This window comes from Coturnix japonica, chromosome 10, assembly GCF_001577835.2.
Source record: "Coturnix japonica isolate 7356 chromosome 10, Coturnix japonica 2.1, whole genome shotgun sequence".
Taxonomy (NCBI): Eukaryota; Metazoa; Chordata; class Aves; order Galliformes; family Phasianidae; genus Coturnix; species Coturnix japonica.
The window spans coordinates 12,518,322-12,543,132 of NC_029525.1; the positions used below are offsets into that span (position 1 = coordinate 12,518,322).

Below are 24,811 nucleotides of genomic sequence, written 5' to 3' on the forward strand. Positions count from 1 at the left end.
TCAAGGCTCACTAACAGCCATTCAGTGCAGTTCTAGTTATATTTCCAAGAGCAGCAGAAACCACTGCCACCAATTCCCTTCAACCAAAGGGGAATTTTAAACTGGGCTGAATCCCTCTTGTTCCAGTGCTGATGTGCAGTGAGGCTATGGGAGACTCCTCGTGAGTGTACAGCAGAGGCTGAGCCCATTTGTTCACTCCATTACAGTCTCCCTTGTTCTTTCCATTTCATGACCTCCTTATTTAATGTCATCGACTGTTGTGCAAAACCATCAGTGCTGTTTGCAGTGGTGTGACCTACTTTATCATTTTTTTTGCTGACTTCCTAACTGAAATCGCAAGCTTGGAGTCCACCCAAGCCATTCATTGTTTCTCAGCTGAATAACAAATCCAATTAAGTGGAAGAAAGCCTGGCTTTCACGCTGTCAGCGCCCACACATCTCACTTCCCTCTCCCTGGCGTGAACTGCACCGCCAGCGTCTGCATCCCACACAAGAAACCTGCGTACGGCTGCACCCACCTCCAGATGCTGGTGGGGAAATGGTTCCAGAGGATGGATCCTGGCTCACCCATACATCCTTTTGTCCCTCCTGACATCCTTTGTCCAGAGCAAGCATCCCCTCCTCCTCTTGAAGAGTCAGCATCATACCCAGTCAGTACCATAGAATTTCTGGCAGTCTGGAGCAGGTGCTGGGCTTACTGCAGATGCAGAGAGATACATAAACACCAGCTACCCTCTTCTGGGTTGCTGCAGGAACAACAGATCAGACACATGAACTCAGACAGGTGGATACTTCCCAAGCCCTGTAGGTCTGGCCCATTCCTCTGCCCACACTGCTCCCTGCAAGGCCAGGGCCCTTCTGAGCTCACTGGGGCTTCCCACAGGACTCTGCTAATGACTCACCTCTCTAATTGAACTCCTGCCTAATTAGGCTCACCAGCCTGGATGGGAAGATGCAGCTGGTAGGAACTGATTCTTTGGTGAAAGGAAGGCAGAAGGATGGACTTGGAGGTACAGGAGGGCCCTTTCATCTCTCATCCCATGCCCTTGGAGCTGTTAGGCTCTGAGCTCCATGGCAGCAGGCACGCTCCAGGGCACAGACACCAGGCAGGATTTTATACACAGCACAAGCAACAGAGGAGTGAGCTGGGGGGAGACGCAGCACACTGATGGCCAATGGAGTGTTGGAAGGGGGCCGGCATTTCCCAAGTGCCTGTTAAGAACCAGCTCATCTGGCATACAGCGTTCCCTCCACAGCGTGAAGCAGCACCTCCAGTTCTCAGCCAAATGAGATAAAACACCCTGGGACCAGAATTGCCCAGGTTTTGACTGAGATAAGCAGTAATTTCAGTGGGTGACAGAAAATACAGGGCATAAGAGCACCTGCAGCCACCACCTGCCTGTTATCTTGGTGCCAGGAGCCCACCTGAGAGCTGAAGTGGCTGAGATAATGCTGTGACACTTCCTCTTCTTGTAAAAGGATGAAAAAGAGCAGGCGAAAGAGCTGAGCATCACTACGACCCTTCAGCAGAATGCAAATCTTCAAAGAGGAAACAAATAAAGAGTCCGTGGTGGAACCCTGCAGATAAAAGACATGCAAACATTTATTACAGGTAGGGCTGCAGCTACTGCTTTGCTCCCCCCCCACCTGTCACAAAGTCAACAACAGGAATACCAAGAGGATTGGGGACTGGGGGGGGGGGGGGGGGGGGGGGGGGGGGGGGGCGGAGAGGGGAATAAATCAGGTAGAAAACTCAGACTTAAAATCAAATTTATTTAGAGGAAAAATGACTTTACAAGAGGTTGATGCCAATAACTAAAAAGGAAGATAAATAAAAGCTTGTTACAAAACCTAATGGTTTCTGGCAAGTTACAGAAAAAACTGAAGAATTTTACAGTCAATAACCTGCTCACTTTTTACATAATTACAAATTAACATACAGCAATTAGGTTTTACCCTCTTTTTTTTAAAATTTTTTTTTTTTTCTTTTTAAAACTTTTAATGGGTTCAACATGAAAATGCAAAGCATATTTTTTCTCTTTTTCATTTAAGAAACAAACCAAAGGCAGAGGTATATGGGCTTGTTGTAATACACCTCCTAACGCCCTGGGCATTACTCAAGTGCATTCCATATTAGTACAAAACAAACACCAGGCTAAACTTTAACCATAGGCGAACTGAACTGGAAGTCAGATTGTTTTTTGTTGAGTCACCGTTTAATATCGATAGAGCAATAAAATACTTTCAGAGCATGGAAATGATTGATACCTATAGACAGCTTAAATACACACAAAGCTCACAGCTGTAGGCCAAGCAGTGAACATCATCCTGACCCCCAATCCCCCCCCAAGCGAAGGAAGCAGAATATATTTGGGCAAAGCATCAGTGTCAGTGAAATGCGTGTGGAAGGAAAAGCACCGAGCCCCATAATGCAGGTGGGCTGGGAGCTGGCGCTGTGCTTCCCATGCCCCAGGAGCCAGAGGTGTCTCCAGTTCAGTTTGCCTATCATTAAAACTTAGCTGCATCGTCGGGTCAAGAACTCATCGCTGATTGCTGCCCCTTCTGACAAGCAACGCAAGAGTTAGGAGCAGAACAGGAGGGTTGGGGTTTTTATTTTCTTTAAAAGGGTGCCTTAAATTATGTTGAATTCCCAAACCTGACCAGCAGGCAGAATAACTTCCAGACTTCTGGTTAACAAGGAATGTTTTGTGGGATGTAAGCAGATGCTCTTTCCTGTGCCCCCTGCCCATTCCTCCCTTGCTCTGTGCCAGACACCCTACACAGCTTCCTTGGCGTTTGGTACCGGATAGAGTCTCCTGACCCAGTAGCAATGGGAAGGACTGGGTTTGGGCATTTGAGATATCCTCATGCAGCAAGGAAGGTGTAAAGACTTCAGGCTCTACAGATGCTCTTGCCTTTGGAAGGCTGTACAAACTCGCTTGAGCTCATGGCATTGCTTCTCAGCAGTGGTCAAACTCCAAGAGGAGGAGGGTGGTGGTAGCATAAGGTCATACAGGGTGACACAGCCAGGCCATCAGAAGCCAACTGCTCCACTCCTGCCTGCTCCTAAGCGCCATGGTGTGAGGCCAGGGGGCTTCATAAGCAAATGACTGCTGGGCTCTCCCGTGGGGAAAGGGCTCACCCTGCCTGCGGTGGGACCATAGTCACATTCACATCCACTTTGGTCTAATAACAATACCAAACGCTTGGCCCTTTGTCCCCTCCCAGAACAAGGGCAGGCTGGTGCTGGTAACACTGCTCTGTGCAGCTTAGGCTGTGCTGGGCATGCAGAGGGGAAAGCAATAACACAGCTGATTGTCTCCATGTAACCAAACTGAAAAGCGACACAACCAGTTCCATTTAAAGTGCTTTAAGGCATCACACTGAGAGAAAGTCACATGCTGAGATGATCACATCATTTAAGAGAAACTAAGGCAAACCCCACACATCTCCACCAAGTCCTACACCTATAGCTGCTCCTGGGGTCTCCTGGCGCTCCCAGCTGATACTGACCACCTTTGTACTTCATCTAAAACAGTGCCAAAACTGTTCTATGCCCCAGGAACCCCACATGGAATGAGGAGGGTTGGGTACTTTAAGTGGGATCGAGGCTCTGGGAACCAGGCCTGACATCAGGTTGGGCTGAAGGAAAAACATGCTCTCGGCACCTGCAGGATGGGTGCCAGGCCTGGAGCTGAAGCAAACACAATTTTAAGGCTGGGAAAAGGTGCTGTAGAACTGGGACTGTAGTCTAGGCAGACAACCTTAAGCAACCTGCAGGGATCAGAGTGGGAATCAGACTCTGGGAACCTATGCCAAGCATTTCCAAAGAAAACCTGAGTGGGAAAAAACAAAAGGCTGAAGAGGTAAAAACAAGTCCTCACCTTCCTAAAGGTAACAGAAGGAAGAAGCAGCGTGGGAGTAAAGGCTTCAATCCAAACAAAGTGAGTCATGTAGCAATGTACATCCTCCAGGGACAAAGGTCTGCCCACTGCGATGTCAGACACAAACAGCTTTGATGTGCAGTATTTCCCTTCAGGATAGTTCTGATTCAAACCCACAGCATCTCTGACAAACGGACGTTTGGAGATCATGCAGCAAACCCTATTTTCGGCCATGGCCCTGGGTGCTCATTTTGGATTGCTCAGGTCAGAATAGGGACTGAAACCAGGCACACAGCCCTGCAGCCCTGGATCTCCCTCCTGAGGCCCTTCTCAGAGCTACAGAACATCCCCCTGCTTTGTGAATTCAAGCAGTAGTGGCAAAAAGACACCGGGATGAGAAGAAAAGCTCAGACTGGCAAAGGCCACTGGAGGCTCCAGGGAATGCTCAGAAACATCGAGGACCTGATCTCTGTTTATACAACACTAAATGAGCCATGCACTGGTTTGGTTTCCAAAAACTTCAGCTTGGCACATGTGTTTTCCCAGCCATGCAAACAGTGGGGCAGAAGTTAACCTGCTCAGCGGGTGCTTTTCTTGTTGAGAAGATAACACCAACACTTCCAGCCAAGCAGAGCTGCCCGGATCGGCCCAGACATCCACCCAGGCCCTGACAGCACTGCAGGACCCTGTTGTGTTTTGCTCTCCCTTTGCCTCTAAGAAACGTAAGAAAACCCAAGTTAAATATTTAACCAAAGAAAAGAGCTGATAGAACTCTTGTCTAAAGTCACTAATTCTCTTCCCAGACTTTTCTGGCCTAAAGATGCTCTGCCTTATGGAAAGCTCTGAGTTGAAATCGTGTCACTCTGGGCACAGCACTGCCCACAGCCCGGCTGGGTAGGAAGCAGGCAATCAGAATGTTGGGTTTTTACCAATCTCTTGGTAAGAAAATAAAAACATAACGGGGAAAGGAAAAAAAAAAAAAGGGGGGAGAAAAAAACCAACTCCCCCCCAAAAAAAGCAAAACAAAGACATAAAACCAAGTAAACTTCTTTAAAACAAAAAACAAAACCTCTTTCAAATAAACAGAAAGATAAATAATTTTGCAAGCCCTGCTTGCAATTAAGAACGAGCACCAAATAACATTAACAAAAAAAAAGCAAAGTAAGAATCAATCTCAACCCTTTTTTTTTTTTTTTTCCTTTCTTCCTTTCCTCCCCCCCCCTTTTCATTTCATTTTAGTAGTTCAGATTGCTTCAAGACCAAGCAGGTGGCTCTCAAGGCTCCTGCACAGACCATCGGAGCATCCCCCTCATCAGCAACCGACTCTGCAAACTGCTGCGTGTTCCTAGCTTGGGAGAAGCTAAATCAAACAACAGAGCAACTGAACAACTGCTGTGCTGCGTGGTTTTGGGTTATTTTACATTAAAGCAGAACTGGTAGGGAAGGAAATGCGCTCAGCAGCTTCCAACTCGGAGCAAACCTTTGAGTTGTTTTGGAGCTGATAACGTCCTATCTCCATTCACAGATCCACTTGGCCAACTGACCTCAGAGGGTTTGGAATAATCATGCGGGGAACAGAAGAGGCTTGCTGCATTCCTCTTGCCTGCTGTACTCCACAGCTGTATAAACACCTCACTGTCGGCATATGCCGCTTTAGAGGCAGACTTGGCAGTGCTAGGTGAGCCATTGAACTTGATGATGCTACAGGTCTTTTCCAACTGAAATGACTCTATGATTCTGCATCGAGAGCTGTCCTCACACCTTCCCCTTCTGCTGAGGGTGGCACAGATGTGCTCACACAATGAAGGACACACACTTGGCACGCCAGCCTTTGGACCTGCTGCACAGTGGTTTTGTCCATGCAAATATATATTTCTGCCCAGAGACAAGTGCACAGTGTTGCACAGACATGGGACTGAAGACCTGTCTCCTCAATGTTCACTCTGCTCTGACCTATTGCACCAATGTGCTCTGAAATCACTGATGCTCTGCCTTAGAAACAAGCTGGAGAAGCTGACAAAATCCAGAGGAAGAAAAGCCTTGCAGTAATGTAAAGAGTGGAGGAAAGAAAGCACAAATAACAGAACCAAGGTCCCTCAAAGCAGATTTCCAGCCACCTCTCCCGTAAGCCACCAGGCTTGGCTGAAGGGATGTCAAACAACTGGAGAAACAGATTCTAGCAATACAAGTCTTTATGGGAAGGAGTGAGCTGTAGCTCCAAGAGAGCGCTTAACAAAAGCTGCTTAGCATTCTTCCTACTTGATGACTTTCTGTCCTGGCTTCCTAGGGTTGCCTTCCAAGTCTCCCCAGTTTCTCTTCTCAGCATCACCTTAAATATACTCCAAGTTCTGCTTGATTCTGGAAACAGTTTGACATGCAACTCCTCTGCCCCATGTAAAATCTCTTTGGAAATCTTCAATTTTATTTGTTTCCTGGTTTTTTTTTCTTTCTTTTGAACACTGTTACTCTTCCCTGGTGTGCAGTACCTTGCTGAAACCCAGCACCCACACTGTGAGCACCAAGGGGCGTGTGGGTCAGTGGTGTTACAGCCGGGGCAGTGGGGCAAGATATTTGATATCTACACACTCCCTGAAAGTCATCAGGTATCACCTATCCCCACGGGCCCAGCTCAGCTTGGCTGTACAGACCAAAGCATATCCCAGTGGATACACAGATACAGAGATGGGTATGTACAGTATATCTATATATGCCAGTGTGTACGCACCATTTGTAGAGTCCTAATCTTTTTCTGAATGCTTGGTTTTGGTTACCTTCCCCAGAAAAGGGGAATATGAAGGCACAGACCCCTTAAGGCTATGTTCTCTCATCCCTTAGCAGTACGAGCAGACTGCAAACATCCATCCCAACCGACCTGAATCCAGGTTTGCACAGGGAGATGGTACCACTTGCTGTGCAAGAAGCCTCTGTGGTGACAACGCACTCAAACCCAAGGAAAGAGGCCCTTTCCCACCACTTTATAAACTTGCAGAACGTTTTAATGAAAACCTCCAGACGCTTGTCAGGTGCAGGCACCAGCACTGTGCTGTGGGTCGGGCAGGGAGATGTCCACTGAACGAAAGCTGAGAATGACCGATGGATCTGTCCCCACTCAGCAGAAGATCTCCTCACCCTCTGGAGGTGCTTCCGATGAATGAGAATCTGAGGGGAGAACAAATGGGAATCACTATGGGAATATAGCAACATCGCAAGCAGGGCAGGACTCCCTTCAGGTATGTGGAAACCCTCTGCTCAGTCCTTTGGGGACCTTGAAAGATGTCCAGTTCCAGTGAGCTATTAGGAAATTACAGCCATTAGGAAAACTGCTGAATTTCCTGAACGTGAACTGGAAAACATCAATGAGTTGAGATGGATCAGCTGGTCACCCGAAGGCTTGAGATCACATTGTGTATGGGGGGCAAGAGTCTGAAGTCCAGAACTGAGTGCTATGGGGATGAAAAACTATGGGGACAAAAAAACCCAAACATGTTTAGTTTTTAAATCAATAGACAAGGTAGACCAGCACAGGGGAGAGGGCACAGGAAGGGTTGGAGACATTGCTTACAAGCTACAACAGAACAATAATTGTCAGCATTGCTGCTGGAGGGTCCCGAGGCAGACCGGAAGATTCCACGCAGCTTCTGAAAGACTGAAAGCCTGATTCCCTCTGAGGCAGAGCAAGCTGAAAAACAGAGAGAGAAGCCAGCTTGTGGAAGCTGCTCAAAACAGGACATGGAAGGGAAGGAGAAGAGAGGCAACATGTCCCTCTGACAGCCCCAGCGGCTGCAGAGCAGGCAGAAAGGTCCACAGAGGAGGTCACTCGAAGCTGGGAATTCTGATCTTCTCTGTCCTTCTCTGTTACCATCATTATTCAAGGCTAGATGGCTTCCACAGGTTCACTGGCTGGTGGGGAATTCCAGCTCACTGACCCTAAAAACACATCTGCAACCCCCTGACACTCACCAGATTCCTGGGAGCGATGTCCCCTGCCCTTTTTCTTCTTTTCCTTCTTTTCCTTTGGTTTGGATAAACTGAAGAGGCGAGTAGGCATCTGGGGCTGTTCCTCAGCTGCCTTGTTAGTCTGGTTTGTTGTGCTAAGTAAATGGGAAGTGCTTTTCTCTTTGTGTGTCCTTGAAAGATTGTTCCTTTTTGGGGAGACAGACAGTTCTACATCAGAGTGCCCTTGCTTAGGGAACGAGGGGTTCTTCTGCTTGGAGGTGCCTTCCAGGCTGGACTGGGAGCAAACCCTTGCAAGTTTCTCATGTCGATTTGACACCTATAAAAGAAACGAAACAAGTTTCACTCATGCACCAAAGAGGGCAGTGGGGAATCTGGACAGAGAAAAGATGTTTCTGAGACCACTCACAAAGACCACCACCCACTCAGCAGCTACAAAGCAAAGCCATCCAGGCAAAGCCCTTCCTGCGTGAGACAGGCGATGAGTATAGACTAACGCTCCAGTATCTTTTACTCCCACATGTAAAATCAACAAGCCAAGGGCAAACATTCTCTAAGATCTCGATACCACGACTCACCCAGCACTGTTAGTGCACACAGACAGTGGCAGCAGGCCAAGAGGAGTGTGCCTCTCCGGGCAGCATGCAGCACCGGCCGGGCATGTGGCAAAGGAAGCCTTCCCAAGAGAAAGATGAAAGCAAAACATTTCCCTGATTTTTCTTAACGTCTGTCTCAGGGTATAATTGAGCCCTTGCATTCAAAGGGAAGATCAAAACAACAGCTCAACAAAGCCTCGCCGAGCCCTCTATTAATAGCTCTGAACTGTCAGTGAGATGCTTGCATGAGAAGGAGCTTCCTTCCCTTGATCCCGAGCCCTCAGTTACTTTACCTCTCAGCCTCTCCCATCGCACCCCATGCCCCTGTGTTCTGTGGATGCTGAGGAAGCTGTGCTGTGTGCCCCTGGCCTGACTGGGGCTGGGCTGGGAGGGAGCAGGCACTCCCCGGGTGATTTGCTTTTACAGAGCTTACTGCTGAGCTCCGCAATTAGTCCATTCAGGCACCCAAAATAATTTCAGTTCCGCAATCCAGCATTTACAGGCTAATTTTGTTAGAGCTCTAAGCAAATTGCATTCAAAATCAGGGAGTTATAAACAAACAAACGTTCAACAGCTGGCTTAAGGTTCAAACTCAGCCCATGTTTTGCAAACTGATGCATGCTCTCCCCAGCGTGCTAAAAAAATGTACAGCACAGAACAGGATCTGTGCTTTTTAGCTCTGGACAGTCCTACACCAGGAGCTTCTCACACTGGAGCAAGTGACCTTCAGACCACATCCAGACTGCAGGAGTCTGGCCTCCTTAGGACCAGGGACAACACTCCTCTCTGCTAGGTAATGCTTGTGGAGGCAGACTTAAGCTCACATACTGCATTCACAGGGCCACCCTATGCCAAAGGGTGCAAGTGAGCAGCAACGTTTGGGCTGTTCCTGAGAACAAATCCTCACCTGCCTCAATGCTCCACAAAGCCAAACCCACTTGGAGTGAATGTGGAAGGCAACACTTCAGACATCCCAGTGCATCCTCCCCATGTGCCTCTGCCAAACAGAGGCACTGGGAAAGCAGGAAGAGCACAGCAGCAACGCTTCAGTGGCTTTTGAGGTGTAAGGAAAGACCCAGCTTTAAGCTTCAGGCCCTGCGTACCCAGGACTGGGCTAAAGCCAGGCAGCTGGTGCCGCAGGGCAGGCAGCCGGCTGGGAGCTCCCAGCAGAGCACAGCTCCCTGTGGGATCCTGCCTGTTGGCAGCATTTACCTGGTTGTCATCATGCTCCAACCACATTTGAGGTTGTCGCTCCATGTCCTTCCTGAGTTGCTCCCACTCCTTATCCAGCTGCTTCTGCTTACTGTGGAGCTTTTCCGTTTCAAGCTGGTAGGAGGCTTTCAACTGCATCAGCTCCTCCCGCCTGCACTCCAGCTCCTGCCACCCTTTCTGGATCTCCTCCTCCCTCTTGGCCAGTTGGACTTCCAACTCCGCCAGCTTCTTCTCCCGTGCTTCACACTCCTTCTCTGCCCTCCGCTTCTCCTCCTGGTGCTGAGCCTGCTGCTTCTTCAGGTTGGCGAGTTCCTGGCGCTGCTTCTCCAGGTTGCGCTGCTTCTCCTGCTCCAGCAGCGAGGTTGGGCGGAAGAAGCCTCGGGACAAAGCCCTCTCACTCAAGGCCAGCTTCTGGCCCTCAATGTAGGTGTCCTGCTGTAGGACAACACCCTGGGAGGGAAGGAGGGAGACATCACTGCAATGCCCACTCCAGGGTCAGCAGCTTCACATCTGAGCAGCTCAGGGCACAATAGAACTGCATCTTTTTCAACCACTTTTAGCATTCAGCTGCAGTGGCAGCTTTGCTGGTCGAGGTCTAAACCTCCATGTGCAGCTTCCTAAATGCAAACAGTGTGCCAGGGAGCAGCTGGTTACTGCTGCTGTGCCAGGAGGCTGAATGCAAGTCTGCTGTGGGGTATTGGGCCATGCAGGAGGGGGGAAGAGGAAGAGCTTCTGGACTGCATCCAGGCCTGGGGCACACAACACAAGAAAGATGTGGAGTTGCCAGAGCAGGGCTAGAAGAAGCCGCAAAGATGCTCAGAGGGGTGAAACAGGCTGAGGGAGCTGGGTTTGTTCAGCCTGGAGAGAAGGCACCAGGGAGAGCTCATTCCATGGTTTGGGCAAGCAGCATGTGGAAGCGGAATGAAAGGGCAGCGTACCTGCAGAGCACTGAGCAGCTTACGGAGGTTGGTAACACTTTGAAGGACCTGCTGCAAGAAAACAACAGCACTCTTATTAGACCCCACTTACTGCCAGGACAGTAATAAAGAAACTTCCTTTTCCACTGTGACCCACAGGTGAGTCCAAGCTGCATGGCCAACCCTCTACATCCTATGTTTTTCTTCTTCATCACCTGCAGCAATTCTATCATTCCCTGGTACACAGCCCTGTTTCACCCTGGCTGACCCATACAAATCCTCTTGTCGTTTCATAGGAAAACTGCAGCGCGGCAGACACACAAATACAGCAAGTATATTAATGAAGGTTCCCAGAAAACAGGTACATGCAAACACTTGGTGCACCACCACATAGCCAAGAGCAGGACACTTTGGAGTGATGCCCAAGCCCAAAATGTATGTTTAGCCCAGCTAAAAAATTGTCTGAATCTCATATATTCACCTATTGAAGAAGAAAAAAACCCCACAGAATAAAAAGAGAAACAAACAGTGGTGTTTGCAATATTGGTGCAGTAGCCAGCATTGAGAGAACAGCTTCTCATTCTGAATTTAATGCTAATTGGAGTTATGAATGTGTATCAAAGGGAGAATAGAAATCTAATTGCCCCAAATCACTGCACCTGCAACATAAAATTAAACTCCCTCTGTCTGCAGATGCACAATAAATACAGTCCTGCACATCCTAGTGGTAATTAACCCCTGATGCCTATAATCAGCACATATCATCCCGCTGGCAAGCAGATGACAATTAGTGAATTCCCTGTCTGAACATCCAAGGTTAAACAAATAAACGACACAGTGGGTTCAGCTGAATGTACTTAAAAGTCCACGTGTGCTCCAGCTAAAGTAATGTATTTTCTTTTACATTATCACCTATTGAGACAAATTCACTTAAGTGAAGAAAACAGCAACAGAATCGATTCTTACCTCGCTGTTCCTTTTCAATATGAACATCAGGTTCGCATTTCCACCCTGTGAAAAGATCACGCTTAATATGAGGACAAATAAGAAATAGTAACAAATGTTCTGTGAAGCTGAACTAATGACAGACACATTAACCCCCCTCCCCTCCACATTCAATTCTGGGACCATTCATTTATGTTTTCAGGAGAGTTAGAATGGCACCAAATCACATATTAATAAAGTATCGTTTGGAGTTACGTGATGAATCGATCCCCAGAAAGAATAGGTGCAAGGTTCTGTGTGACCTTGTTGTTTCAATAACGACGCATAATTAAACACATGCTTCGGCTGATCTGCAGACAGATGGCACAACCTCTGCCACAAAGGAATATTACTGATATGAAATGGTTCTCGAGTCAGGATTTTAGCTACAGCAGTGTTCTGGACTCTGTACTTCCCATTTTATTTCATGTTATTAGGATACATCTCCTTGCCAACGGATTCAGGCCTCTTTCAAGACTTGAGTTATCACCTTCTTGAACTCAGAATGGCACCACAGATAAACCATGCAATACCTTCTTTAAAACACCGTCTGACTCTGTTCTCCGTAGGTCCTGAGCATCGTCGCCTTCATCCTTTGTTCCACCTAAAGCAAGAAGCCAGCATCAGTACTGGTTATACAATGTCTTAAGCCACTTGCTTGTGTCTGAGATTTCATAAAGACAACTGAGATGTGTCACAAGAGGGGCCACAGAGCTCTTTGCACTTTAACCAGATGTGTTTGCTTCCTTCATGCACTCGACATGTGAATTCAGACAAAGATTGACTTTGGTTTCAAACATTGCTCTGATAAATTTGACATACACCTTTAACTTGTGCTCTGTCTAGCCCCCAAAGTGCTTTCTGCACACAAAAATAAACCACCCATATTTGCTAACAAGTCATGAGACAGAACAAAAGCAGATGGAGAAAAATAGCAATAACATCTCAGAGCATATTACTGCAGGTACAGTTTCAGTGCCTCTCTGTCCAAATGTAATTTACAGCTGGGTTAGACTGCTGTGTGATTTTATGTTAATAAGTCCTTAGTCATCAGAAACCTCTGCCTTCAAAGGGATGCTGGACATCTCTGTCTAGCTTCTCCCTGCATGGCTCCTATCACTGCTTCCAAGCACTGAACTGACTCATGGGGCCAGGAAAGCTGCAGCCATCACAGACCTGTTTTCTCATCACCCTTCCAAGGCAGACTTCGCTACTAAAGGCTGACCCTCACCCTCCAGCAGACCTTTATTTTTGCTGCAACTCATCGTTGGACCTTCCACAGCTGAATAAACAGGCCACGCTTTATTTTCCTAACATCTCCCAAGACCCTACAACTACTGAACTCCAACCTAATTCAAAAGATGGTATTTCTATAGGGAAAAAAAAAATAAAAATCACACATCAAACAAAAAACAGGCGACAGTGAACAAGGAGGGGGGAGAGTGCTGGGCAATGAACAGCCTGAGGTTGTGCCATTCATTCATCACTACAACAGAAAGAGGCCCAGCCCTGAACAGCCAACCCCCTCCAGCCCTCAGCGTGAATATATTTGTCATGATGATGACAAGGCCTGTTGAGAGCTTTGCAGCTTTCCAATAGCCAGGAAAATCTCTACATAGTTCTCATGTCTGACTGTCTGGAGCTAACACTGCTCCTTTAATGCAGAAGGTCAGACGGGGTCCAACATCCCAGTGCTGAGACAGACACTAGCACAGCAAAACTGGCTGTATTGGGAGCATGAGAGAGACCACAGAGAAAGGAATTTGAGGACAGGGAAGTTTCTGATGACTAGGGGAAAGAAAGAGAGCATTGGGAAGCAGCCAACTCTGCAGCTGAAATGAATATTCACTCATTTTCTTGAGAGAGACTTAATTGCAGGAATAACACATGCAGTTGCATGTGGAACACAAACGCACAGAGAGCACAGACAGAGGAAGGTGCTTGGCAGTATCATCATCCATTCGCAAAGGCAGCAGCCCCAGTCTCCTGCTGGAAGGTAACTGAAGGATGAAGAACAGAACTGCAGGCAGAAGAACACGAAGAAGACACTTTGTAATGAAGCCAAATGCTTGTAAGCATGTAAGTAAATTAGGAAAAATGACTTAAGAGAGAAGACAGAGAGACAGGAGTGAAGAGTTCACATGTTCAATACTTGCATAGCAAGTTCTCAACTACCATTTCACCTGTACCTTTTTTCCTAATCTGATATTTAATCTACCTGCTAGCATTGCAGAAAAGTAGAGTCATCCAAACAGACCATCTGCTGGAATCCTTCAGAAAGCACAAGACAGGATGACATGAAATATCATTAACAAATGCTGCTGTGGGAGCACATAACGACTTACCCTTGGAGGCGTTCATCTGGTGACTGTCAAATCCACCAAAAGTTTCTGCCCGTTTAGGAAGAGAGATGGGGCCAACTCCTTCTTCGTCAATGGTGGCACTGCTGAGCTGCTGCACAAGGGTGCTGCCCAGGTTCCTGTTCACCAGCTCTTGTAGCAGTTCCACTGGGAAGATAAAATCATCAATCTCTCTCTGTTACAGACCATTACAGACCACCTCAGGCTTTCTGAGCTACTTCCATCTCTACCTTCACGTGTTTTTCTGTACTAAAGAAGAAATGTTTCTACAGAGACACAAACCATATGTGTCTCCCTTGCAAAAACTCACAACAGCACTTAATAATTTTCACTCTTTCCAAAGAAGACACTGAAAAGTTGCGTGAGTTTTCATTCAGCCTTGCATTTGCCAACAGTCTGCTTGCTTCTTGCAGAGACCCTGAATACCTGCAGGAATTGGAGTCCCCCCCACAAACCTTGCTGAGCCCAAAGCACAGCGAAAGACAGCATGGTCTGTATTTAAGACAAGGATGAAATATTGGGCTGTCCCTGGCCTCAGCTCAGATTCAACACAGGGTTGTTCTCTATACTGAGACTTCTTTTGTGCCTTCTTTCAACAGCCATCAATATCTGCTTCCTTTCCTGATCCTCATTCTCTGTCCCTGCCACAACACCATCAGTAGCAGTACCTTCTTATCTATGCTGTTATTCATTCACTTGGAACAAACAGGCTGCCCCTGTAAACACCGTGCTTGAGAACCAAGGGATTCACTGAAGGTGAGAGCGCTGTTCAGTGCCACGCTGACTTGCTCACCTTCATTTATTGCGGTTTTCATAATGGCCTCTCCTTTTGGTGCTTCTTCAGTGTTGGCTCTGAAGAGCAGTCTGGAACCCGGCATGTCCTCTTGCATAGAGGAGTCTGCCATGTCACTGAAGATTTTGGCCTTTTCCTCCAGCAAGAGGAGGATCTGCCTGTCCTTCTGCTGAAGTTGTTCTGTGGGGGTGAGCAGAAAACAGAAATGAAGATTGAAAAGAAAAGCTTTGGGAAGGAAGGAAAGAGATTCCTGAGATATTGGCCCCATCTAGTGGAACGTGGTGACACAGCTCTGCCCCTTGTAATCCTGCACAGGAACTGCATGCAGCAGGCACAAAGCACTGGGCTGTAAACAAGGTGAGATGCAAACAAGGACTGCAACCCTTGGCTGGATGCAGGATCCTCATTCCCCTGAAAGAGTTCAACTGTGCACGTGGAAAAGGGTCACAAAACCCAATGCAACAATTGCTGTCCTAGGCAGTTCCTTACCTTTCAGTGCTCTGATTCTTGTATCTGACAATTTCTTTTCAAATTCAGACTCGCAAGGGACTCCTTCATCCTCATCTTTATCCCTGCATGAAAGAGACACATCTCAGTAACCATCACAACACCACCATATGCATTTCTCACCCTTCCAGAGCAGCTTGGTAGCTTACATGGTACTTATCGTGTCTTGAATTATCTGTATCCAGCCGTTCCGCTCTTCTTTGGAGCTGGCGTGCACCTCCACCATTTCAGGATCTTTCACACCCATACTGATCAGGAACAAACCCTTCTCTTCGTGAGCCACTTCCCGCACAATGAGCTTCTTCAGAGAGATCACAGTGGATTTCTGGTCCTTCAGATGGAAAGAAATGGGTGAGGAAATGAACTACCATTCTAAAGGTCCCACTACCAATGCAGCAAATGCTCTCGGGTAGTAAATATTTTTTGAAGCTACTGGCTGATTAAAATAAAAAGCATTTTGCTGGGGTCACAAAACAGAGAAGGGCTTTGCTTTCTTCCATCATTTCTGTAGGAAAAGCAATTTTACTTTGGTCCATTTCAACAGAGAAGTAATTTAAAATGGAGTTTGGGGCTTTGAAATCTCTACCATATTTTGCTCTATCCCCAGCAGACCTTTGATCTCATCTCCTCCTGCCCACACTCTTGAATTTGTCATTTATATTACAGCCCCTTCAATGTAGTGAAGCTTGCTAGCAGCTGCTTCTCACATCTCATCTTCACAGTCTCACCCTTGGATGGAGTAACACCTTATTTTCAAGTCCAACAAAAACTTGCCTGTTCTCAGAAGCCCACAGTGGACATCTGCGATGGACAATACTTGTACATAAGAGGGTGCTCACTGTGTGCTATGGTCTCTGTGTAGTCAGCCTGCCCGATTTAAAATATCCCATTGGGTTACAAAATCCCATTGCTCCCATTCCAAGGGCCAAAAGGACACAAGGCTTAGACAGTCTAAACTGTGTCTGCAAGGTACAGTCCTAACAGACCTAGTTAGGTATCAGACTACCGTTGTGTAGTGTGTCTCGACCTTTAGGAGACTGCATTCAGAAGTGATTGGTTTTGGTTTGGTGCATTACAACCACATTCTTCTGACATTTATCTGTACGCTGCTCTGCTGCATTTACTGCAGTGGTGTTCCCTGCCTCCTCTATAGCACTTCATAATATATGAGAACACCATCATCTGCTAAGATTTGTTTTCACAACGTTTGCATTATCCCATTACTCTCCATCCCCCCAGCTCATGGCTTCAGTTTGCACAAACTGAAAAGGAGAAGGCGTGTGGAGTGGCAGGAGGGTTTTCAAGGCCAATTATCAGCAGTGCCAAGGCACTGCAGGAATCACCAGGGGGAGGTGTGAAACAATGACGCGTTTTCCAATTGACAAAACAGCTCCCCCAACAAACAGAAATGTTCTAAGCAGGAAAATGAAGTTGTTTAGCAGGCAGAGGCTGGTTTTACTGCATAACAAACACCAAGGGACCCTCACACAGAAAAGCAAAGGAGAAGGATGAAAACTTACCAGTGAAGCAAAGACATATTTCTGGTCCTTCTCCTGAAGGAATATGAGCATGTCAGAGAGGAGAACAGCCTGGACTTCTGCAAAAAGAGAAAAATTATATAGGTGCTGTATAACCACCCACACAACACACTCCTAAGCAGATTTATCTTTTAATAACACTGGCCACTGGGGAGCACAAGGGCTGGTCTGGGATCAGCCTGCAGTGCTGTGCAACACCTGGTTAGATGCTGGAAGGGCCATGCAATGCAGAGCTGCCTTGGGAACCCCCCCCTGGGTGGGAGGGCTGCTCTCCAGCCATGAACTGCCCACAGGTAGGACATGGAATAGCAGCAAGAACTGGAGACACAGAACAGAATTGTTTTCTGAAGCAATCAATATTTCAGCCCATGAGCAAAGCATCAGCACAGGAAGTTGGGGGTTTTATGTCTTTTTCAAAGAGTAGTTTGGGGGAGTGTAAATTATTGTGCAACAGCAACATTTGTCAGCTGCAGTTTCTTTACAGGAAACAGTGACTTCAGAAGCCACCACCAGCTCTGCTCACAGACAAACAAAACCCCTGCTAACTCCAAGGGGAGCTAACAGAGCCCAGCTTGAGATGCAGGACCTTTATTTCATGGTGGAAGGAAGCACAGCACCAAGCGATTGAGAAGATCTTAAATCAGAATACAAACGTTTCCCAAAGTACATGCACAGCCTTCCAAGTCTCCTAATGACAGAGCATAAAGCTGCACACTAAGTACCAAGTATAATACCCCACCCATATCCCTCAGTACAAAGCGTTTTTGTGTTATGTACTTGGGAAATCTTGTGACACACAGGAAGCAAACCAAAAAGTGAAATCATCCCATGGTAATTCCTTCCATTCTGCTTTAGGAAGACAGGATCTGCTTTGGATAAAAGAACCACCAAATCTTAATCAAAGCTGCAAAGTGAACTCAAAACCCTTGGAGGTTTGCATGAGTCAGCATTTGACCCCATTCTTCTCCATCACTATATTTTCCATGCACTCTGCAAGAGGGGAAATGCTGACAAGGTGCAAGAAAAAGTTCTTCCCAAATTTCTATCTTTTCCACCTAAAGTACCACAGAATTGCCAAAGGATCAGAACCAGCTGCACCCCTACTGGGATCGACAGGTCCTGCTTTTGCTGGGAACATGCACTACAGAACAGGCATTTCTGTGACTTAGAAATACAAATGCAGCCTGTGCTTATCACAGTATTTCACAACAGCAGCATAACTTGCTTCATCCACCTTATGAAGTCATTAGTAATCCTGGAAGCTCAGAAAACAAACATAAACTTCCTGTTTCCAAAACGTCAAAATAAATCATATCCGATTTGAAATTGCTGTCAAAGGCTCTCAGAGCAGCAAAATAAGTTCTGGGGATTCCAATCTGAGGAGCAACCCTATGCCCAGAGAGGGAATTGTTACCTTTTAACCGCCCAGCTGCATTTTTCAGTGAAACAGGCCCATCTCGGATGAGCTTCCGATGCCTCAAGTCCTCTCTTGCAAACATCTGACCACTCTTCATCCTCATGATGGACTTGCTGTCCGTCCGGTTGTAAATCTCATCAAGGCGCATTTTCTTCTCATAGTTACTGACTTTGCTATTGACCGCGGCAATCACATCTTTAACAAGGTTTAATGACTGAGTCAAGTCTTCATGTTCCACTTCATTTTCTTTGAACAGAAAGAGAAAGATTTCTATTTCACTTTATCCTTGTGGACATCCCTGTTTTCCCTTTACTTCCTTCCTCTTCTCCCTCTCAGACTCCTGCATTATAACTTTTTAACATTCTCCCAACAGGATGCATCTTTCCTTCCTAAGCAGAGCTTCACAAACCCTTTCACATACAGGGTTGAGGCTGGGAGATGTTCCAATATACCTCAAGACAGTAGATGAGAAATGAGCAAAGTAACCACATCTTTTAGCTGTTATGAAAAAAAAGGTAAGCTGGAAGACTCTGGAGCCTGAGCATGCTGGCTCTATAATTATCACAGAATCACAGAATTACCCGGGTTGGAAGGGACCTCAAGGATCATGTAGTTCCAACCCCCCTGCCTAGCAGGGCCACCAAACATACACAATTAGCTAGAGATAGATTACATCAATGAAACCAAGGCACCTGATCAACTAACACTGAACAGAGAGATGAAACATGGTTATCCCATTATAACAGTGTGAGACAACGACTGGCTTAGTGTGCCAACTCTAAGAAAATTTAAGGAAAAAAAAAGGTCCTGGTAATGCACACTTGATGAGCAAATACACGCTTACAAAAGAACTGGCCCCTACCTGCAGTGTACTGCAGTATCCTCTGTAACAGGACCGGGTACTTTGTGATTCTCTGCGTTACCAACAAGATACATTCAGAAATCCCAAGGCGTCTCACCAACGAGGAGCTCATTTTTTTCTAAGAAACAAAGCCAAAAATTTCAGTTCTGTAGCAAAGCACCCAATGGAGCACAGAAAGGAATCAGTTTTTCTCCCTATGGGCTGTTTCTCTTTCACCAGGTCCTACCTTGACAAAAGCCTGGAAACGTTTGTCCTTTGAGTACAGATCTTTGAAGTAATTTACTGCCTCATTGTGATGCCCACAGAATTTGCCATATGTCTTCTTCATTCTCTCAGCGTTCTCTCCGGAGAACTGCAAGACAAGAGATGTAAAGATCCAACTTCCACTGAGCTCTTGGTGCAACTTCCAGCAGCGCCTGTCAGTCTCTCAAATGAATTTTATGAAAACAAATCAGCACAAAGCTCAATAAGCCAAGAAATTAAATCTCTAGAAAGTAACAAGCGGAGTCTGTGGCTCTGCTGCATTCACACTTAACACTAAATCTGGGACGGCACCTCAGTGGAGTTTAAAAGCCAAAGAGGGAGAGTTAGAGAAAGGAGAATGGGAGAAAACATAAAGGAAAGCACAAGAGCCCGCCCTAAGTTAAATATCTTCTCTCTCTGTACATCAGCCAAGAAACGCACTGCACACATTGCATTGCAGGCTACTGCCTTCCCTCCTGGCTATGGGTCAAACCATGTGGCGTCTGCTACCAAATGCTTCTCTCTCCCACAGTATAAACAAATTGAATTTCCATCATTACATCTTCCTCCAAAAGAGCAAAAGGTGCTTAAAAATCAGAGGTAGAGAATTTTGTCTGCATGTGAAGTTACCTAACAAGTATAAACAGGAGAGACGGAGGGAGAAGCAAGAACTCAGGAGCACTTGGCTTCCAGCTGCATTCTCAGAAGCTCAATTATTATCCACAGCTTACCTGATTCACCAGGATGTCACCTATCCTCTTGATAACAAAGTTCTTTTCACTTTTGTCTGCCAATGACTCCTTCTTCCTTTCCAGAATCCTCTGGAAGAACTGACTGTGTATGTGCAGCAAGTTCTCCAGGCAGGGAAAGATCTTGTCCACAACTTGCTGATCATACTGCAGCTCCTGTAACATCCCCGCACTGTACACGTCATTCATTATCTTCAGGGTGCGGACATGATGCATTTCTGTCTGCATGAGCTCTGTAGGGGATTAAGACAAGGTCATGGTAGAGAACTTGGGTGCACAGTACAATGAAAAACCATAGCTCACTTTGGCTACTGAGGAATCACAGTCAATGTGATTCCTATTCAATGAAATAAGGTTTCTGAAATACATGCATGTGGATATATAAAGAGGCCATCTAAAATGAGTGAAAAATGAACATCCGTGCACGTCTTACCATAAATGACATCTTGCCGTTTGACAACATCCTTGTTTTGCTGCTGTAGAAACGGGCTGTCTACTGCTTGGCTCCAGGACTCTGCCTCCAGCTGCTTGGAATCTAGTTCCAGGTCTCCCATCAGCTGCCCTTCGTTCATGTCTGCACCTTCACAAAGCAACATAAGTGTCAACTGCTGCAGGTAGATCTGAACACTACAGGTATTTCATCCATCAATGCGATATGGCAAATCTTCTCTGTCCCCACAACAAAAAACCTCATATCGACATAAAAAGGCATGTTCTGCGTCTGGCTGGATGAACAGGCCAGAGGAACAAAACAAAAGTGGAAATGTTTGCCCTCAAGCTCAATTCCAAGTAACTCAACTGTAACTGAAACCTTCTAAATGTTTTCCCACAATTCAATAAGAAATTACCGTGTGGTATCACTGTAACATGACATTAAACGCACTTTAATTGTCCATTAAAAAAGAAAAACTCAAGCTGAAATGTCAGATTGGATTTTCTATTTCTGGAAAGCAGCACGGAGACCTTCCTCCTGCTGTAAGTGCCATGGGATGCCTTACCTTCATCAACCAATGACTCAGTGGATTCATTCACCCGGCTAATTTTATGTAAAGAGTCTGTGGACTGTGACAGAAATTTCCAAGTGTGTATTAAGCTGTCATCGTTCCCAACCCTGAAGAAGAACAGAAGACAGGATATTGTTTACAACCAGACCTACAGCTCTAAATGACGGCACTGCTTCTCTACAGAATCACACCTCAGGCTTTATGGCTGGGCTAACTCTTTTTCATTGCTTTCCTTTTCACACTGTCGCTTCCCATCCTCACTGTTATTGGAGCAAACCATGAAAAAAATGTAGTATGGAAAAAATGGACTGAAATAAATCTCACCATGAATAGCCAGGGTATACCAATTGTTCAGGACATCCCAGTCCGTGCTATTGCCCTGTCTGTAGAATTACTCAGTGTGCAGCTAGGATAGGAAGCACATATTTGATTTTCTTCTGTGACTTTTTGCAGTTAATTATGCATAGAACATTCCTCAAACACTGTGAAGACTGCAGCTCTGTGCATCCACCCTACCATTATGGACACAGAAATAAATACGATGCCTGAGCTGCAAAAAATATGTGATCACACAGTTCCAACCCCATGCCCAGTTGGCTTCCTGGATCCCAGAGCATCTCTGGGAAGTGATCCTTAATATCACCGGGCCAGCTCAGATGCTCCTCAGCTCACGCCATGACTAAACCTAACCCAGACAGTTTGACTATGCAGAAGACTGCTGGTAGTATCATATATAATATGGGCATTTCTGGTTTTCTGATCCTCTTTTGTTATCACCAATTACTACAGAAACTTATTTTTTAATGCAATCTGAACTTCTCCACGCTTACAGCACATAATCCGCATGTACTCACAAGCAGAACCCTTACCCTGCAATGTTCTGTATTGAGACGCTTTTGGAAAGCGCCGTAGGCTGTTGTGATCTCCTGTTATTGAATATTGAGGTGACGGTGTTTTCATCGGGAGCGAGTATTGCAGAGCGAGGGCGCTCCTTGGGTTGTGAGCCTGGAAGGGAAGCACCAGAGGAAAGTCAGCTCGTGCAACTGCATTGTTAGCTGCAATGATGGAGTAATAAAGAAAGTAGGTTCTAAAATTCCCTTCTTTTTTGCTCCAGAGTCACCACTGGGAGATCTATCTGTAGCTGCTACACGCAGCCCTAACCTGAGCTTTATGCCTCTTCCCTGGCACTCCTGCGGTGCTGTTAAAGCAGAACCTGGTCAAAGCAAAGTCCCTGTGTTTTGCCCAAGACAATCTGGTATTTGTCTCAGACAGTAAACCTGAGTGCTGGATGCTGAAATACTTAAAAACAAAATTTAGACATCACGCACACACAGCATTGGCGATCAGATCTACCTGTGAAACTTTGGTCTCCTTAGGCCTAACATACTTAAGTTCAATTTATTTCTTCTCTGCAATAAGAAAGCCCATTGAGACTTGTTAATTGTGATTGCTTTGAAGTCCAGCAGTGTTCCTGAGCAGAAAAGCAGAGACTGAGCTCTTCTCAAAGTAAGCACTGCTGTGTTTCAGGCATGAAAGAACACTGACCTTGTTGCTGAAATGACTGCAATATACCTAAAAGATTTAGCTGGAATCTGCACGTCCAAGAACATGCACTTAGGGAAACATATTTAATGTTATTCAATCACACGTAGCAATCTACTCCATTGGTTTTAACTTCTCTGGGCAAGGAGATACGGTGGTTATATCTATCTTCCTGTTTCTGGTCACATCTTTTGATAGGTTCTTCCAACCATATATACTACAGAGTAACACTAAGCTTTTCCTTATACTATCACATATCCATGACTAATCCTTTCATCTTAACTCTAAATTTTCCATTCTTCAGATGTATTTATGGTTCCTGGAGCGATTCCTCTGAATTTCATGACAAAAACCACAGTGGGTATGACTATATGATACAGCATGATACTGCACAGTGATCAACAAGCTACCACTAAATGAGCTTATCTAATTACAATGCTCCAAAACTCATGAGGGCTATTTCATTCCAGTTCTTTGCCCCTGTCCTTCTGGGTAGCTCAGTAGAGCAGCAGAGACCTCAGGGCAGCCATACAAACTTTGTCAGCATTGCTCCTAGTCAGGATTTAACTTCCTATTTTTACTACCTCAAAGCATAAGATTAAATCACCTGTGCAGCTTTAGCACAACTTTTAAAGTCTCAAACAGCGCTCACCATGCAGAGCAGATGCACTCATCCCTGCCTCTATCTGCTTAATTAGTCACAACAGGAACAGCAGACAGAGACTAGCACCAAAAGGAAGAAAAAGGAAACTTTACCTTTGTTTCTCATGGTCACTGTGGGTAATGAAGAGGTATCATGTGACTGCAGCATTCCTCTCTGTGGCTGAAAGAAAAAGGAAATTCACTTTAATTTTTCCTCCTTTCTCCCATGGGGCCGTGCCACATAGCTACGTCCTTAATGAACCCTCTATGAGCAGAACAGCTCTCCAATATACATAGTATGTAGTGGAGAGCCCCTCAGCAACTACTGTTGTCATATAAGAAATGGGTAAAATAAACAGTAAAATAAAGAGTAAAATGGAAAGAGAAAGGGCTGACTACTGAAGGGAACAATAGAGGAGTTGTTCTTAGCTTGTAATGGTACAAGCAGTAACTGGTTTGGAGAGCCATGCTGCAGAGGAGGCTCCTCACATTTGGAACAAGCACAGATTCTGCATATCCCTCATGTAAACAGCATACATATTTAATACATTTCATCATGCATTATGTATGCATGTGATGCTGCATAAAATGATGCAATATTCAAAACTGAAAAGATGCTGTATTTTTGGTTGTTGGGTAAACCTCAGGTTTTGCCAGCAAGAAACTTTAATTATCTGCACTGATCATATTCCATATGCACAGGAAGGATGGTGTTTGCACTGGGAATATCTAGTTTCAGATTCTAAATACCCCCACAGTTCATTTATGCATCACTTCCTACCCAGGTCTGCTGCTGTCTTTGCTCCTCACTGCAGACCGCCCTGAGATGGTATATATCTGCAGACTGAATCGTTTATGGTTCCTTCTTATAATGAAGTCAAGTAGATGATACTACTTACCTTCATTTTCACCTTTGCACAGGAAGCAAAGCTCTCCTTACAGCCTTTGTGAACAATTGCATTGCAGTCTGTCAGAAGAAAATAGATGAGAGTTACTCTTCTGAAAGGAAAGTAAGGGGGAAAGCAGAGATGGGACAAATAGAAACCAATGGTAGTGCCAACATATTCTCTGCAAATACAAAGACTGTTCTTATCGTGACCATGACAGTGGGATGCAAAAGGCAGGGAAAGCCAGGGAAATTAATTTACTTAAATCCAGGTATAGCACAGCTTAGATCTGTAGTACAGGATCTGAGTTCTGTATGATAGGATGAACAGGAAAAGCAACAGGAGCTTCTGCCAGGTGATAGAAATTGTGAGGCAGGGAGTGAGAACTACACTGACATCACAGCTTTGGGCTGAAACCACCACATTCACCAATGCACAGAGCACAACACTATAAACCTATCACTTCATGAAAACATGCTAACGCAGCCCATGAACTGTGTTTTAAGCGTACATTACATTGCAAGTGTACAGCTCTGAATTATTTCCAAAAGAAATATGAAATTAAAGGAAAAAATATCCAGGATAGGACTTAGGAAATATTCTTACATTGCAAGAATTTCTTAAATTTAGGCCTATTTAATAAAAGCCAGCAATTCTGCTGATAGTTTGTGAAAGGTAAGAGTAAGGCTTAGGGTGCTGCTGTTCTAAGTCCCACAGCTT

General features: G+C 45.7%; 1 protein-coding gene across 15 annotated transcripts in view; it reads right to left on the reverse strand.

The window, feature by feature from the left end:
• Positions 1 to 1,753: 1,753 nt before the first annotated feature.
• The window catches only part of AKAP13 (A-kinase anchoring protein 13), a 146,802-nt gene continuing 123,744 nt past the window's right edge, over positions 1,754 to 24,811 (reverse strand). For 13 of the 15 annotated variants that reach the window (XM_015873121.2, XM_015873125.2, XM_015873123.2 and 10 more), the window contains 21 exons: positions 24,104 to 24,171; positions 23,319 to 23,385; positions 21,890 to 22,025; positions 21,015 to 21,127; positions 20,450 to 20,596; positions 19,999 to 20,249; positions 19,251 to 19,376; positions 19,025 to 19,142; positions 18,160 to 18,408; positions 16,728 to 16,804; positions 15,357 to 15,538; positions 15,190 to 15,272; positions 14,701 to 14,880; positions 13,893 to 14,054; positions 12,081 to 12,151; positions 11,530 to 11,574; positions 10,585 to 10,635; positions 9,647 to 10,096; positions 7,845 to 8,157; positions 7,447 to 7,563; positions 1,754 to 7,043 (listed from right to left, as the gene is read on the reverse strand). In XM_015873121.2, the coding sequence (XP_015728607.1) occupies positions 6,994 to 7,043; positions 7,447 to 7,563; positions 7,845 to 8,157; positions 9,647 to 10,096; positions 10,585 to 10,635; positions 11,530 to 11,574; positions 12,081 to 12,151; positions 13,893 to 14,054; positions 14,701 to 14,880; positions 15,190 to 15,272; positions 15,357 to 15,538; positions 16,728 to 16,804; positions 18,160 to 18,408; positions 19,025 to 19,142; positions 19,251 to 19,376; positions 19,999 to 20,249; positions 20,450 to 20,596; positions 21,015 to 21,127; positions 21,890 to 22,025; positions 23,319 to 23,385; positions 24,104 to 24,171 (3,056 nt within the window). In that variant the 3' untranslated portion in view covers positions 1,754 to 6,993. The remainder of the gene's footprint in view (positions 7,044 to 7,446; positions 7,564 to 7,844; positions 8,158 to 9,646; positions 10,097 to 10,584; positions 10,636 to 11,529; positions 11,575 to 12,080; positions 12,152 to 13,892; positions 14,055 to 14,700; positions 14,881 to 15,189; positions 15,273 to 15,356; positions 15,539 to 16,727; positions 16,805 to 18,159; positions 18,409 to 19,024; positions 19,143 to 19,250; positions 19,377 to 19,998; positions 20,250 to 20,449; positions 20,597 to 21,014; positions 21,128 to 21,889; positions 22,026 to 23,318; positions 23,386 to 24,103; positions 24,172 to 24,811) is intronic. The other 2 variants (XM_015873122.2, XM_015873124.2) reach the window with 2 other exon arrangements.